This window comes from Camelus bactrianus, chromosome 3 (genome assembly GCF_048773025.1).
Source record: "Camelus bactrianus isolate YW-2024 breed Bactrian camel chromosome 3, ASM4877302v1, whole genome shotgun sequence".
NCBI lineage: Eukaryota > Metazoa > Chordata > Mammalia > Artiodactyla > Camelidae > Camelus > Camelus bactrianus.
In genome coordinates, this window is record NC_133541.1 from 104240704 (window position 1) to 104258703 (window position 18000).

General features: G+C 42.1%; 1 protein-coding gene across 6 annotated transcripts in view; it reads left to right on the forward strand.

Annotated features, from left to right (window-relative positions):
- SH3RF2 (SH3 domain containing ring finger 2) overlaps positions 1 to 18000 on the forward strand; it is a 119522-nt gene that overhangs the window by 51466 nt on the left and 50056 nt on the right. For 5 of the 6 annotated variants that reach the window (XR_006726626.2, XM_045520064.2, XM_045520065.2 and 2 more), the window contains exons 3-5: positions 587 to 856; positions 3762 to 3857; positions 14787 to 15128. Coding sequence is in view for 5 of the 6 variants with exons in the window: in XM_045520064.2 (XP_045376020.1) it covers positions 587 to 856; positions 3762 to 3857; positions 14787 to 15128 (708 nt within the window). In the remaining variant the exon portion in view is untranslated. The remainder of the gene's footprint in view (positions 1 to 586; positions 857 to 3761; positions 3858 to 14786; positions 15129 to 18000) is intronic. The other variant, XM_074360875.1, reaches the window with a different exon arrangement.

Sequence of the window (18000 nt, forward strand, 5' to 3'; positions counted from 1 at the left end):
ACACCACAGATGATGATTGTAAGTGTCACATATTGAGCACAGACTCTGTACCAAGCAATACGCAAAATGCAGTATAATACTTAGTCCTCACAACTACCCTAATGAGGTGGGTGTTCTGTGATCGCCCCATTTTATAAATGAGTATGGTTTAAGGAAGATGAATTACCTTGACCATGGTCACATAAAAGGAAAGAAGTGGAGCCAGAATTCACAATCAGTATTCAAGTCCCAGAAAGAGTTGCCGATTCACTCAAACGCACTTAGTTGCAGAGTCAAGTTCAAAATGCCGTTCCCTGCTTACTGATTAACAACAGGGGCTCTAAAATCAGTTAGTGTGAATTGAAATCCCACAACTGCCGTTTCCCAGCTGCGTTACCTTTGGCCAGTTACTCAACCACTCTGTGCCTCAGTCACCCTGTCTTAGAAATGGGGATAGTAAGAGTGCCTATCTCAAAGGTTAGACAAGATCTACTACACACGGCACTTAGCACAGAGGAAGTGCTCCATAATTAGTCATCAGTGTGATCCCGTCTGTCCCTCCAGCCTCTAAGTCAGGTACATGTTTCATTGGTCTGTGCCCCTGCAGGTGCCTCGAGCAAAGGCCTTATGTAACTACCGAGGGCAGAATCCTGGTGACCTAAGATTTAATAAGGGAGATGTCATCCTCCTCCGGAGACAGCTGGACGAGAACTGGTACCAGGGGGAAATCAATGGAGTCAGCGGGGTCTTCCCAGCCAGCTCCGTGGAAGTCATTAAGCAGTTGCCCCAGCCACCCCCACTCTGCCGGGCCCTCTACAACTTCGACCTACGAGACAAGGACAAGACTGAGAACCAGGACTGCCTGACCTTCCTCAAGGTAAGGGTTTAGACAGCCACCGGAGTCACACAACCACATAAAGACCATGGCAGAACCTAGAGTTGTTTGTTTCATATTTGCTGATTTTTTAAAATTATATTTTATACATAAATGTATATACGTGTGCATATATAGGTAATACGTTTGTATAATTCAAACTACATGAAAGTGAAGTCGCCAGAGAAATCTAATAGGAGTTTGATGGAAGCCCCAAGCCTTTTCCATTGCAATTACAAAAATAAGTATTCACACCCTCATTCATTCATTCTACTATCGCTCTTGAGCACCTGGTTTTTGCAGACATGGGGAGGAAGCATGAATAAGTCACAGCACCTGCCCTCAGGCAGAGTAGTGGGAGAAACAGATACTTAGACAGGAAATTACAAACACAGTTTAATAGCCTGCTGTGCAGAACGGCAGCTCTTACCTCTTCATCGTGTATCTATCTGTAAGGGTATTCTTGCTGACCACGTTCTGATCACCTAGTTCTACTCACTGACAACATTCTATTTTGTTGAAAACATTGCATTCAAAACATTCCAAACATGCACAATATCATAATTATATCTTTATACATAAATAACTTCTTACAAGATACATTTTACAAGCACATGAGTTACCCCAAGATTGTTCCCCTCTCTTTTTCATTGGATGACTCGTCACCATCTGCAAGTAATGACAAGTCTACTGAAGTCTAGACTTCAACGATCCCTCAATGTCCAAAGGGGATTGATTCCAGGACACACTGAATCCTGAGGACACAGAGCTCATGGGTATGAGGAACAGGCTGTACCTTAAGTCTATGTATTCAGTATTTACCATTCCCTAAACATTTTAATTCTCCCATAGAAACCAAAGTTGTGGTGCTTTTAGCCTATGCTACTTACAATAAGTAGGTCAAATACAAGCACAAGAAGTGGTACTGCTACAGTAGCTCAGGAAAGGTCTTTTGTTTTGTAAAACATTTTTATTCCATCACTACCTGAAATGAGATTTACTTCAGATTCTCTCAGATCAGATAACCCCACTGCCCTCCGTATTTTGAAACCATGATCTTCATTATTGTCTTGGCACCTTGGAGTGAGTCCCCTAAGGAAGGTTATTCTGTAGACCAGCTGCAAATTTCATGCTCTGACTACAGCTGGAGGAGGGCAATTCAATTCGACAAGTGTTTATTGAGTATTTACTTCGTACCAGGCACTAGACACTGCGCTCTAGGGACACAACTGGATGACACCAGCAGGTGTGTGATCTGCTTTTTGGCCCCTCTCTGGCAATCTGTAAACCAGGACACTTACCTCACCTGCTTCTTCATTCACTGAATCCATCCATGCGCCAAGCTGTCTGCTGGGGATAAAGTGATGAGTATTGTCCCCTATCTTCATGGAGCCCAGCAGTCTAGTGGAAGAAAGAGACATGCAAATAGGAAATTATGATAAAGGAACCAGAAGAGAAGACTTGATCCCTTCTGGAGGGCTATGGAAGGCCAAGACTACACTAGGAAATCTCATGGTCTTCCTCAACTCAGCATGTCCAAGTAAAACTCAAGATCTGCCCTCTTGAAGCTATTCTTTTCCTAGCGTCTTCTATCTCAGTAAGTTGTACAATTTATTTGCACATTCATTTATTCATTCATGTATGCATGCATTCAAGAAATAGTTTAAAAATTGTGAATCACTATGTTGTACATCTGAAACTTATATAATATTGTACATCAACTCTACCTCAATAAAAAATTTTTAAAAAACAGAGAAAGGAAGAAATATACTGAATGGTTGACTACTAAAGGGAAGGCCCTGCATAAGGTACTAGGGACACATAAATGAACAAAACAGATGCAGGCCCTGCATGCATGGAGTTTAAGTTCTGATGGGGTGGACAGGCATCAAAGAAATTATTACCTGTAAATGTGTAACTAACTGTGAGTTGTCATAAGGACATAGAAAGGTAAGAAAAGGTATAATGCAGTAATGGATTTAGATTTGGATTCATCCACATTACTGAGGGGCATAGATCAGACAGATCAATGGATAATATTCAGGTTTAGATTGCTGAGAAAGTATGGAAGTGGAAAGGTATGATATTAAGGGAACAATCAATGTGTCCTGTATGACTTCATTTGTATGTTACCTCTTGCTGGGAGGTAGGAAAGAGCACAAGAGTGCCAACTGGATGCTGGAAATGCTTTACATCTCTTACTCTGGGTGGGGGTTTCATGGATATATTCTATTTTAAAAATTCATCTAAAATGTATATACTTTATTATATACATGGACATGTGTTTCTGGAAAAAATTTTTAATTAGTGTGTTTATATGTTTTATCGTCATAGAAAAGAATCTGGGAAAAACTATGTTAACCAAGATGTTAACAGTGGTTGTATCTATGTTGTGATAGGATTTTTTCTTTGTTTTGCTTATCTGTATTTCTAAACTTTTCTACAAATCTACATGTAACCTTTAATAACAAGAAAGATATGAATAGAAAGCCACTTAATTTTGATGCATTAAAAATTGAACAGGTTCTGAAAACTGTTCAACATCAGAATACAATTCATTCTTCCAAGAGTCTGTCTCCTTATGGCTTCTATCTTGAATTCTCCATCAGGTTAATTTAAGTGAAAAGCCCAGATTCTGCTGGTGATGGAAAATGAGAGACATTTCTATTTTCCTGTTGGATTTCATGGATCCTCCAAATTATTTCTACTCCTCTTTGGGCCTTGGTGACCCAAATACTAACCTTTATGGAGAAAGATTATTTTAGTGGAAAATTTTGTAAATAAATTGTGAAAGAGTTCCACTCCTTGCCATTTACACCATTTGGGACTCTAAGCTGATCTCCACCGAACGTTTTCACCACCTGAAAACTGAAAGTAAATGCTGACCAGAGGACTTTCTTTCTTTCAGGATGATATCATCACTGTGATCAGCCGAGTGGATGAGAACTGGGCAGAAGGAAAGCTAGGAGATAAAGTGGGCATCTTCCCAATCTTGTTTGTAGAGGTACGTGGTTATCAAGTCTCCATCTGATCTGAGCTTATTCAGAATTATGTGTGTGTTAGAGTGACACCTGAGAGCCATTCCTAATGCTAGGAGGCTCATTTCACAACTAACTAAAGTCTCAAAAGAAAAGATGCTGGATGATAATACCCATTTCTGGCAAGAACTGGGAAAATGGGCCTTTGCATTCTACTGATAGGAGTACAAATTGGTGCCATCACTCACATCCAAACTCAAACTCACATCGAGTATATTGAAAGTTTATATCTCTTTGGAGTCATTAATTCCACACCTGACAGCTCATTATAATGAAGTATTAAAGCAAGTGTACAAAGATATATGTACAAAATATGCTAAAATATTCACCGTAGCATGGTGCATAGTGGTGACAAATCAGAAATAATCTAAATACCCAGCAATAAGGATTTAGTTTTTTTTTAATTATGGTGATGGAAAGATATATACTCATTAAAATTGTGTTAAAGGAGAATATTCAATATCATGGAGTATTTGGTATTATGGCAAGATGTGTGATTTGTCATTAAGTAAAATAAAGTTTAATGGGGATGGAGTTTCAGATTTAGAAGATGAAGTTCTGGAGATCTGTTCCACAACACTGTGAATACAATTAATGCTACTGAACTGCATACTTAAAATGGTTATTACATTTAATTTTGTCATGTGTTTTTAGCACAATTAAAAGAAAAAAATTAACTGTATGAGACTAACTTTATAAATACATGTGTGTCATATAAATGGATCAAGGACTAGAAGAATATGTACCAAAATATTAACAGTGGTGATTACCAGACAGTGAGACTCTAGATGGTTTTTGTTTTCTTCTGCTGACTTGTATTTTGTTGATCTTCAGAAATGAGCACAGATTACTTATTACTGTTTAAGCCACTTTTTTATGTTCTTTTTTTTGTTGAACTATAGTCAGTTTACAATGTTGTGTCAATTTCTGGTGTACAGCACATTGCTTCAGTCATACAAGAATATACATATATTCATTTTCATATTTTTTCACCATAAGCTACTATAAGATATTGAATATAGTTCCCTGTGCTATATACAGTATAAGTTTGTTTATCTATTTTATATATATCAGTCAGTATCTGCAAATCTCAAACTCCCAATTTATCCTTTCCCACCCCCTTCCCCCCGGTAACCATGTTTGTTTTCTATGTCTGTGAGCCTGTTTCTGTTCTATACATAAGTTCATTTGTCTTTTTTTTTTTTATTCCACATATGAGTGATACCATATGGGATTTTTCTTTCTCTTTCCAGCTTACTTCACTTAGAATGACATTCTCCAGGGCCATCCATGTTGCTGCAAATGGCATTATTTTATTATTTTTTATGGCTGAGTAATAGTCCATTGTATAAATATACTACAACTTCTTTATCCAGTCATCTGTCGATGGACATTTAGTTTACTTCCATGTCTTGGCTATTGTAAATAGTGTTGCTATGAACATTGGGGTGCAGGTGTCTTTTTGAATTAGGGTTCCCTCTGGATATATGCCCAGGAGTGGGATTGCTGGATCATATGGTAAATCTATTTTTAGTCTTTTGAAGAATCTTCATACTGTTTTCCACAATAGTTGCACCAAACTGCATTCCCACCACAGCCTCTCCAGCATTTATCATTTGTGGACTTTTGAATGATGGCCATTCTGACTGGTGTGAGGTGATACTTCATTGTAGTTTTGATTTGCATTTCTCTGATAATTAGTGATACTGAGCACTTTTTTATGTGCCTATTGGTCATCTGTATGTTACCTCATTGGAGAATTGCTTGTTTAGGTCTTCTGCCCATTTTTGGATTGGGTTGTTTTTTTTTTCTTATTAAGTCATATGAGCTATTTATACATTCTGGAAATCAAGCCCTTCTCAGTTTCATCTTTTGCAAATATTTTCTCCCATTCTGTAGGTTGTTGTTTTGTTTTGCTTACGATTTCCTTTGCTGTACAAAAGCTTGTAAGTTTAATTAGGTCCCATTTGTTTATTTTTGCTTTTATTTCTATTGCTTGGGTAGATTGCCCTAGGAAAACATTGCTGAGATATATGTGAGATAATGTTTTGCCTATGTTTTCTTCTAGGAGGTTTACTGTGTCTTGTCTTATATTTAAGTCTTTAATCCATTTTGAGGGGGTTTTTTTTTGTGTATGGTGTGAGGGAGTATTCTAACTTCACTGATTTACATGCTGCTGTCCAGTTTTCCCAACACCATTTGCTGGAGAGACTGTCTTTATTCCATTGTATGTTCTTGTATGGCCTTTGTTTTAAAGTCTGTTTTGTCTGAAATCAGTATTGCTACTCCTGCTTTCTTTTCATTCCCATTTGCATGGAGTCTCTTTTTCCATTCTCTCACAATCAACCTCACTTTCAGTCCTGAAGGGGTTGGTTTGTTTGTTTGTTTGTTTGTTTGTTTATTTAAAGCAGATGTGGAAGTAAAACTGGAAAAAAAAAAAAAGCCAAAACCAAAACAAAACACCACCACCACCGAAAAAATTTTTTTTAAATTTAAAAGAAGAAAAAAGATTTGAAAACAGTATAGGACATGACAAAGAGAAATAAAAATCAAATTGAGACAAATTTTTAAAAGAAAAAAGATTTGAGAAGAGCATATAATCAATACCAGAAGAACAAAACAAAGAGAACTATAGATCAACTTGAGACAAATTTTTAAACAATTAAATTTAAAATTTTTAAAGAAAATTTTTAAAAGATTAAAAAACAAATTAAAGATTTTTAATTAAAAATTTTTAAAAAAGCATGTGTTCTTGTGTAGACTGTGCACTCCTAATAATTTTGTTGTGACGTCCTTTTTAAGTATGGGTGATTGCCAAGTCTTCCTTCCATGCATTTTGCCTGTTACCCCTTTGGTTGGGGGTGTGGCCGGTGATGTGGTGGCCGGAGCACGCCCTGGCCATTGAGCGGAGCCTCCTTTTTGTTCTGTGGTTGTTGGCGCTCTTGCCCTGGTCCTGCTGCGTGAACTTGGCTCAGTGGTTCCAGAGGCCCTCTGGTCGCACCCGTGGTCTGTGCTGCTCCCAGTACCATGCTCCAGCGTCAGCAGGCGGGCAGGTCACGTACTGTCCCAATGCCACGTCCTGGCACCATGCTCGTGTACAGTAGGTGGGTGGGTCGCTCCCCAGTTCAGTGCTGCTCCCTGCCCAGCTCCACACTTGATAGGCAGGGTTGGAGAAAACGGCCACACCAGCCCGCACCAGCCCTCACCCCCACAGCACGCCAGAACTCTGCTCCTTGTTCATTTGTCTTAGAGGCGCAAGTTCACAGAGGCACCAGGGCAGAATGTTCCCCTCTCCCTGGGGCTGTAAACAAATTTCAGTCCCGCCTGTGAGGTTGCGGAGCCCCAGGTACGCATTCAGGTTTCTACCTCACCTCTGCCTGGGAGCTGCATCCCAGACAATATGGTGGCTGTGCTGAGAGCCCCCAGTAATGGCGCCGTGGGTCTGAGGAGACAAAGGTTACAGAGCCCCTTCCCCCAGGGCACACCAGCCGTGTTGCTTTGCTTTTTTTTTTTTTTTTTTTTTTTTTTCTTACTTTATGGGGGCCCCAGGTTGTTCTGCTCTGTAAACCCTCCCAGCCACGGCGCACAGCACCCTGCAGTCCCCCGAGGCTGCCTTTGTACAGCCGGCCCGAGTCCTAGGCCCCCTCAGGCAGCCTGTCCTGTCCCAGCCCTGCCGGATCACGTGTAGGGCTGAGGGGGTCCCAGGGACCCTTTGTGCCGTTTAACTTAGTTCCGTTGGTCAAGGGCTCTTCCATACATATCCGAGCCTCGAAGGCTCCCCCTCCGTCCCGCTGGCCTCTCCGTTGGAGAGGGGGAGACCCAGCGACCGAGCGCTATTCCTCCTTTGCCGCTCCCTCCCCGCGGGACCCGTCCCGCACTGTATTCCTTTTTCCTCTTTTTCCCTTTTCTCTTACCAAATTTGTGGCAATTTTTGTCTTTTGAAGAAGGTGATGTTCTGTCAAAGTTCAGGCGGTGTTCTGAGTGGACGGGTGGGTCTGTGGATGTCACTCTGGGTGTACTCGTGAGAGAGGGTGAGCTGCGAGCGTCCTTCTATTCCGCCATCTTGGCCGCTTCTAAGCCACTTTTTTCATTGATTTCCGCTTGGAGGAGGTACCGGGATTAAACCCAGAACCTCTTGCGTGCCGAGCATGCGCTCGACCAGTTGAGCTATACGCTTCCCCCGTAAGCCACGTTTTAAAGAAAGAACACATGCTAGGCTCTCTGCCTGTTTCTTCAGTATAATAATACAGCCTGTAGCCCCAAGCCTCTCTAGCCGTCAGCCTCACCCTAGCTTGAAGCAGGGTCGCTACAAATTTAAAAGAGAAGTTTTATTATTTAACTGCATTTATTGTGTGTACTAGGAATAAAGCATTCAAAGTGAGCAGTGCAGAGCTATAAAAGAAGTAAAAGGTCTGCTTCTTGTGCTCTAGGAGGGTGGGGTGAAGCAGAACAGAGGCATAATTGGAAAGAAGGGACAAGGTCTTCCATCCATAAGAGCCAAAGCAGGTTCTAAAGTGAATAGTGTGCACAGCATGCTGCCCAGCTGACAATGCTCTCTCTACCCCTCTACTAAATCTGTATGGAAAGAATGAAAAATGGGAGGGAGAGAAAGAGAAAGGGTCCAGAGAGGCTGGTCTTACTACTATCTCTACTAAATGATGGTGGTTTTTCTCTTGCTTATGTCCCATTCAGGTAATATGCACCCAATTCACTCTACCTGTTCAACTTCACTCATTTTATTAGGCTCCACTAGAAATCCACTTTCTCCATAAAATTCCAGCAACTAGTTGAATATTCAGTTGTCTCTTTCTTCTCTGAACACCTGTTGGGTGTCTGGCTTGTACTTGACAGGTTAGCCGAACACAGAGCAGGGAATTTATAAAAAAAAAAATTAACAAATAAATGGATGAAAAATATTTGGAAGGTGGTCAGATACACAGGAAAAAATTCAGAGAACAAACCTTACAGTGTGACCCTGTCCTAAACGTCTAATCAATCATTCAACTAATTTTTCATCGAGTGCCTGCTATGTCAGGTCCTGTGCTAAGTTCTAATGATACAAGACAGATATGGGTCCCTAATTTCAGTAATTGTAAAGTCAGACATTAATAAGTAAGTATAAATGTGATGAACGATGCAAAGAGTGAAGGAGAGGGAACTACTGGCAGGGAGAAATGGGATGATGGGCAACTTACCTGGGTAGGGTGTTGACAAATGCCTTTTAAGCCAAGATCTGACAGATGATTAGGAGTTATTTAGGTAAGCATGGAGGGAAGAGTGTCTTAGGGAATGGAGGTAACATGTGCAAAAGTCCTACAGGGTCAGGAGGTGTGGTGCATCCAGAGGACCAAAGAATACTAGAGATGGAGCTTAGAGAGTAAGAGAAAGACAGACAGTAAAGCCAGAAAAGCAAATGGGACACAAACCACAGTGGGCTTTGTAAACCTGCTTGCATTAGTCAGGACGAGCTAGGTTATGCTGTGGTAATAAACAGCCCCCAGATCTCAGTGGCTTCACAAAGAAAAAGTTATTTCTCACCCATATTACATGTTAAGCATAGAATAGTGAGTGGCGGTGCTCACACAGCCACTAAGGAACCCAGACTAATGAGGCTGGGCCATCTTATCTGTGTGCCATCTGGAACACACAGACTTCCTATTCTCATGGCAAGGTAAGAGTAAAGAAGAGTGCACTGTACGTCAGTGAGGGTCTCAGCTCAGTGACACTTGTCTCTCCCACTTATAGTCTGTTGGCCTGAACCAGTCACATAGTCCCACCAGTCTGGAAGTCAGCTGAGAAGTCTAGGGGACTACATGGAATATTTGCTGTGTATCAGCATCTGTGTATATCATAAGAAGTCTGCACTTGACCTAGAAGTCCATAAAAGCCTCTGAAAGATTTAAAGTCAGGCAGTGATTCCATCAGATTTGGGTTTCTTAAAGAATGCTCTGGCTGCAGTGGGAAAAATAACTTGAGGAGGGGGAAGAAAAAAAGCAGAAAGACAAATTAAGAGGCTATGACATGGCTCAGTTAGAAGATGACCATGACCTTGACTGGTAGGTTGGACACAGGTAGACAGATTCAAGGACCTTTTAGAAGGCAGATCCACAGGACTTGGAGGTTGACAGAAGCAGGGGGTTGGGGAGAGGAAGTAGTCAAGGATCATGCCCCACTTCCTGATTTGCATGCCTAGGTCAGTGGTAGAGCCATTTAACTGTATCAAATCCTTTGCTGAAGAGGAACAAAATGTTTGGGAGACAATAGTTAAGTCTCCCAAGGACAGAGATTCTCTACAACTAAGCCCTAGTCAGATACATAGGAGGTGCTTAAATTTTTGCAGATTAGAGCTTGCACAGTCCCTTGTATTATTTCAAGAAGCTCCTTGATAGCTCTGGGGGAGAAAGGGCACCGCTGATTTTATTATCCTTTTCTGATATTCTTTCTTCCAAAACATCTACATTTCATGATTATTCATTTGGATACTCTCCCCAGTACTCCACCTCTAAAATTAGTGATTACAGGAACCCTCACGATTATCATCCAACTAGCCATCATGTCATTCATCCTCCTAATTGCTCAGAGGGGAAGAGATAATCAAGTGGTTGCTCTAATCTGAGAACCTGGTTTTCAAAAACTACTTGAAATCTAAATTGAGCTTTTTAAAGCAGCACTTAAATTTTGACTCCAGTCATTTCATTAAGACCAGCACTTGCTGAGAACTCCTTAAGTAAGTTTTGAATTACCAGCATCATGCAAAGCAATGGCAAGGAAGGAAAGCTTTCTTCTGAGAGTGACGTGGGTTTTTTTTTTTCTTTTTTGGCATAAACAGGATTTTTCTTGTTAATGTATCATTTCAGGTATTGAACTACACCTGGATAAAAGAGTGGTAAAACAAACACTGAGCTCATGCCCGTTCTTGTCAGGACTTCTCCAGCGGGGCACGCCTGGGTTAAACGAACCTTGCTCAGCCCAATGAACCACAAGGATATTGTTTCAAATGAGTGGGAGCAAATTTAAGAGATCTACAATCCTTCCCTGACTGAGCTATTAATCACACTACCAGAGGACGGGGAAGACCTAGTCACGTGGGGCCCCTTGTCAATGTTGCTGATGGAAACTCTCATGCTGTTGCTCCCCTGGGGACAGAACGGTTTAGGTGGAGGCAGAAAAAATTAACTTATTTTGTTACGGAAATGACAGGCCAGCCAAGAAACAAGCACCACTCAGAGGGTTGGAGTACTCAGATGTATTACACCGGAGGGCTCAGAGGGGCTTCTGCTCCGAAGCTCTGAGCACCTCCAAGACGTGCACGTGAGGTTTTATAGGTAAAGTACAAGCTTGGGGTATTCAGCCAATAGCATGGAACAGCTTTAGCAACATCATTATCACAAAAGTGGAGGCAGGGAGGCAGCAAACCAACATTCCAAAGCCAGATATATCTCTTTGAAAATCCAGCTGGCTAGCAAAAAAAACATGAACAGCAAACCAACACTAATTAACTTAGATTTACAAGTTAGTCCAGCAGAACTCAGATCAGTATTCCGATTCTTAGATTTGTGAGTTATCTTGTTAGCCCAGCCCAGCCTCTCCTTCACATTCCTAGACTTGTGAGTTATCTTGTTCCACCAGCCCAGCTTTTCCTTCACAAATTCATTGTAGCTGTGAATGACCATAAAGAACTTTACTCAGTCAACTTGGAGAGTGCATATTCTCCTCTTGCTGGGTGAACAGTGAAGGGATGGGTGCTCTTGGGAACAGAAGACACTGACCCTGGTCCAGGCTTCCATCAGAACTGGCTGAAACAATTTCAGTGCCTTCCCAGTTGATCTCCCTCCTTCCAGTCTGGCACTTCCAAATAGCAGCCAGAATGAGCTTTTTATGTATTTATTTTTATTTACATATAGTAAAAGTTGCTCTTTTGGTGCCTGTACATTCTGATAAATGCATACAGTATAACTACACCACCATCAAGATATAAAATAGTTCCCATATGATCCAGCAATCCCACTCCTGGGCATATATCTGAAGAAAACTATAATTCGAAAAGACACCTGCACGCCAATGTTCATAGCAGCACTATTTACAATAGCCAAGACATGGAAACAGCCTAAATGTCCACTGACAGATGACTGGCTAAAGAAGTTGTGGTGTACACACACACACACCACACACACACACACACACACACACACACACACACACACACACACACACAATGGAATACTACTCAGCCATAAAAAAGAAGAAAGTAATGCCATTTGCAGCAACATGAATGGACCTAGAGATTATCCTACTAAGTGAAGTAAGCCAGAAAGAGAAAGAAAAATATCACATGATATCACTTATATGTGAAATCTAAAAAAAAATGAAACAAATGAACTTATTTACAAAACAGAAACAGACTCACATAGAAAATAAATTTAGGGTTACCAAAGAGGGAATGGTGTCAGGGGAGGGATAAATTGGGAGTTTGTGATTAGCAGATATAAACTTCTATATACAGAATAGATGAACAACAAGGTCCTACTGTATAGCACAGGGAACTATCTTCAATATCTTATAATAATCTATAATGAAAAAGAATATGATAAAGAACACATATATGTATAACTGAATCACTATACTGTACACCAGAAACTAACACAACATTGCAAATCAACTATACTTCAATTTAAAAAAATAGTTCTAACATCTCCAACAAATACGAAGGCAGGCTGCCCCTTTGTAGTCAGTTCCTTCCCTGACCCTGACCCCAGGCAACCACAGCTTCTGCATTTTTCCTTTTCCAGAATGTCATGGAGATGGAATCATACACAATGTAGCCTCTGGGGTCTGGCTTCCTTCACTTAGCATAATGCCTCTGAGATTCCCCCATGTTGTTGGCGTATCAGTAGCTCATCCATTTTTATTGCTGACCCATATTCCATTGCACAGATGTGCCAGAGTCTGTTATCCGTTCACCAAATGAAAGACATTGCGGTTGTTTCCAGTTGTTGGCAACTATGAATAAAGCCACTGTGAACATCTGCACACCAGTTTTTGAGTGAGCCTAAATTTCTGTTTCTCTTGTATAATTAACTCAGAGTGGGATTGCTGGGTCAGACGCTAAGTATGTGTTTAACTTTATTAAGAAATTGCCAAACTGCAGCATGAGCTTTTAAAAGCCTAATTCAGATCATGTCACTCTCCTGCCTAAATCCTGCCAAAGTCTTCCTAGTACACTGAGAATGAACTTGAAGCCTCCCCACCTTTTGTGATCCAGCTCCTCCCTGTCCCCATGGCCTCCTCTTCACCACCTGCTCCTCACTCGCTCTGTTCCATCCCCCTCTCTGATTCTTTCTCATCTTTTTCTCAAAAAGGCTGAGCTTTCCGCTTCTTCATGATCGTTCCACCAGCTTACAGTCCCTCTGCCTGGTGTTCTTACTCCACACCTTCACATGGCTGGTTCCCTCTTGTCATCTGTGTCTCAGCTTAAACATCGCCTTCTCAGCAGATCTTCCTTGACCACACCCCCCAAGTCTAAAGCAGCCACCTCCCCCAGTCACCCCCTGTCACATCAGAGCACTCATCACTGCCTGTTATTTTCTTGTTCAGCTGCTGCCACACTGGCTTGCCATTTATAAGTCACTCCTGGGCCTCACCATTCTTTTCCTTAAAGTGGACATAATAATGCACCCTCTTCTACTTGATGATTTATTTTCATGATATTACAAGCTTCTTGAGGCAGGAACTACATCATCTTTAAAATGTTCTATCTCAGCTGTATTAATCATCTAAATCACCTGCACACTGTCATTAAAAAGTTCTTAGATGAAGAAAAAAAGTTCTTAAATGGGCAAATTCCCTTTTCTCTCTATAGCTGAATCTCTAAATCAGAATGAGACATGTGGTTTTAGAGAGCACCTGGTGACGATCATAATGATGGAGATTTAGGTAATTGTACAGAGACATTTACCCTTTTGTCAGCAGATTTCGGATTTCTGAAGGAAAGGAACTCATGGGGCCCTTGGTGGGGAGGGTACACAAAACATAGTGCAGTCAGTGGTTGTGCTAGAGCTCGCTGGAACCAGATGGCAAGAGTCGGTTGTTATGTTTTCAGGAAGCTTGCTAGCCAGCTGTTAAGCCATTGGCAGATATTTACACCACAGAAATTGGTAACCCCTACAAATGGGGGGGAGTTGTTTGTTTGTTTGTTCGATGTATCAGCACACCACTGACTAAGAGAGAATGGTGATGAGATAAATGTATTTAAAGGAGATAGAAAAAGATGGTCTTAGCTTAAAGATCGAGGGTCCCGTATGGATTTGTATTCTGGCTCTAATACTTATCAAATGTATGAACTTGAGCAACTTCATCCACACATTACTGCACACTCACTCACTCCCTGAGCATCCAGTCTGGGTTCCAGCGTGGAATACGTGTCTAAGGCCCCTGCCCTCCGGTAGCGAACAGTCCAGCAGAGGAAGGGACATGATTGACATGTGGAGTGGGAAAGCATCAGGGCTGCAGGAACACTGAGAAGGGTGAGCAGCCAAGCTGGGGTCTGGGTGGGGGGATTCAGGGGTGGTTATAGGAAGTGGGGAGGGTCCTCCAGGTAAAGAAGGCTCGGATGAGGCTGAGAGAAATCAGTAAAGGAAGAGTGCAACCGATTGAGGAAGAGTATCGTGGCTTATTTTAGCTTCTTTGGACCTCAGTAAAAGAGTCATACCTACGATGCAACAGAATGGACTGATATAGCAAAGTAACTGGGACATGTTGAGAAGAGATGGAAGCTGACCAAGGAGTGATGACTGAGGTGACAGCATCTGAGCTGGCTTCAGACTAGCCCACTAGGACTCAGCTATTCACATGAGATCAGGATGACTAAATTCTCATCAGACCTTTTATCTTTTCAGCCAAACCTCACAGCAAGACACCTCCTAGAGAAGAACAAAGGTCATCAGTCATCCCGTACACAAAGCCTGTCACTCGTGTCCTCATCCTCCAGGGGCAAAGCAAGCAACACGCCCACCCTCCGAAGGGGCCCGGGGTCCCGGAGAGGCCCGGGGTCCCGGAGAAAGGGGCCTGGGCAGTTCTCCATCACGACAGCCTTGAACACCCTCAACAGGATGGTCCATTCCCCCTCGGGGCGCCACATGGTGGAGATCAGCACCCCAGTGCTCATCAGCTCCAGCAACCCCTCTGTGCTCACCCAGCACATGGAGAAAGTGGATGCTCTTCCCAGCTCTGTGGGGCAGGTAGGGAGCAACCTCGGGGATAAGGGCACCTTGGAGTTGAGCAGGTGACCCACACCATGTCACAAGCAATATTGGATGTAGCACTCATAATGCATGAATAATGTCACATGTATTACCTGCCCGAGCTGTATATACATGGTCTCATTTCATCCTTGAAACAGCCTGTGAGCTCGGTATTATTATTATTATACCCATTTTATAGATGAGGAGACTGAGGTTGAGAGGACGGGGTTGGCTTTCCCATGCTAAGAGCCATGGTATGGTTCCTGTCCTCTGGAGAACTTCCCTGCAGGGTGATAATGGCCTCTGTTCACTGGGATCACAGTTTGACATTCACTGTGCCATCCTCTGGGAATTTACTAGGCATGACGTGGAAAGGAAGGAAAAGAAAGGAAAAGAAAGGAAAAAGAGCTATAGGTTCTTGGGTGTTTTCAGGACTGGCTACGTAATTTGCAAGGCTCCATGAAAAATGAAGTTGCAGGGCAAACGTGATGAAGAACTTCAAAATGGCAGCAGCAGAGCATCAAACCAAGTGAAGGGCCCTTCTCAGCACAAAGCCCTACACATGTCAGACACCATGAAGTCAGCCCTGGGTATTTTCATCTAGAGCATCTAGTAAGATAATGTATATAACATGTTTAGCACAATGCCTGGCACAAACTAAGCCCCCAATAAGCATTAGCTCTTAATACTATATTATTAATACTATGACTGTTCTTATAAACCTAGCCACCAAGTTGCCAACTGAAGGGAGATAAGCTGAGGGGTAGTTGTGGCAATCCAGAAGCAGAAGGGCTTCTAACAGCATGAGGCTATTTAGGTTGAAGGGTCCTTTAAAAGATGAAGGAGGGGAGGTGTGAGGCAAAGTAATTAAGAACTGCATGTTGGGTATTCTGCTGAAAACACTCTTTGGAACCATGCAGGTGGCAACTTGAAAGGACAAACCTCAGCTTGCAGTGATGTTTTTTTTTTTCAAAGCTGTAAATTTTGTTTTTAAACATGAATCTCTACCCTGGGATTAAATGACTTAATTGGACTCTAATCCCTTTTTAACAAGACAAGGAGGAGGAGAAAGTCAAGGGCTCCTCCAAGACCTGTGTGCTGGTCTGAAAATAAAACAGTCCCCTCCTCCAGCACCTCATACCTTATACTGTTGTCTGTATCTCTAGGAGGCTGGCTCTTCGTGTAATTCTGCCCGCCACTTGCAATATGTACACACACACACACACACACACACACACACACACACAATTACACTCGCCCCACCACATACACTCTCCTTGCAATAAAAAAAACCATGAAATTTCATCCCTTTCCTACACACAGTCCAAATGCCTTCTTACAAGTACATAACACACTCTGTGCCCAAAGTTCTCCACCCACTCCCACCCCTAACACACACACACATACACACATACAGGGGCCTGTGACTCTCAGTTAAGCCAAAGACCAGCAGAATTTTTCTGAAACCATTCTTTCTACATAGACATAAAGGTATGAAGCTCAGCCCACCTGCAGTAGACCCAGGCTAGCCCACTCAGCTGTAAGTTGGGTTCCTAAAGGATTTAGCCTAGAGTCACTTCCTGTGTGCCTTTTTAATTCTCTTTCTTGGTCATTTACCCCACTGACAGAGAGGTTGGACTGCAGTGGAGAATCCTAGGAGGATTCAAAACAAGTCGGATTCCTTCCTAGTTTAAACAGATGGTGAGAGTTCCAAAGGGTGACATTTGCATACTCTCTTCCCAGGGAACCACTGCTCAGTACTGATGGCCTTTTCTCGCTTCAGATGGCTGTGGAGTATAAGTATTTCTCCACGCTGGCCCAGATGTTGTTAAAACCCCACTCTTAAAATGTCACACTTATGAGCTATATCTAAAGATGAGTGGAAAGTGGAACAAACGAAAAGTTCTCCGGCTTCCTTTTTCTCTAACACCCTTGAGTTTTGGTCGAGTCCAGCTCACCAGGCTCCCCCTACCTTCCCCATCTCAGCACTCTGTATAGTACGTAGTCCCTAGTAGGTACCCAATAAATCAAGGAATCCAGACTTTTGACTTAAACATCTGGGCAGACAGTGGTGACGTATACACAGACAGGGAAGACTGGAGGAGGAATTGTTTCCTGTGGAAAGATCACAGGTCAGCCTAACTCTTTCAACCAATAGGCATCTGTTGAGTGCTTATAATGTACCAATCACCATAGTGAGTCCTGGGGATTCTATTACCAAAACAAGAACAGCAATAATATCAAACACTTACTGAAAGTAAAAGGATTGATTGATAGATAGATAAATAGATAGATAGATAAACAGTTAAAGAGGGAGATAAATAGATAGAAGGATGGATGGATGGATGGATAGATAGACAGATAGATAGATAATAGATAATAGATAGATAATAGGTAGATAGATACATAGATAGATAGATAGGTAGGTAGGTAGGTAGGTAGGTAGATGATCTTTTTTTGTTGCCTGTCTCCTGAGTTCTGCCCTTCATCCTAAAATATGGTAAAGAGCCTTTGTAGGGGAGGTATTCTCACCACTTTACAGCGAAGTAATTAAGGCCCCAAAAGAAAAACAGCCTGGCCAAATTTCATGTAATTAGTAATTATAAGTGATACTAGTTTTATGTTCACAGAAGTATATGAAATTCTTTTTAATACTTTAGTAAAACTCTAATGCTTTTTTCTCCAAAGAATAGTAAGTTAATAAAGGTGCAGGTGGCATGCGAACATGGCAAAAACTCTGGAGGCGGGAGGCAATGCAGTTTGGAACACAACGATAGAGTCAATACGGCGTTGCTAGAACATGTAAGAAGGGCCAAGAAGCAGAGAGGAGGGCGCTCGTTAGCGTCTGTCTTAGTGCCCCGGGAGAAAG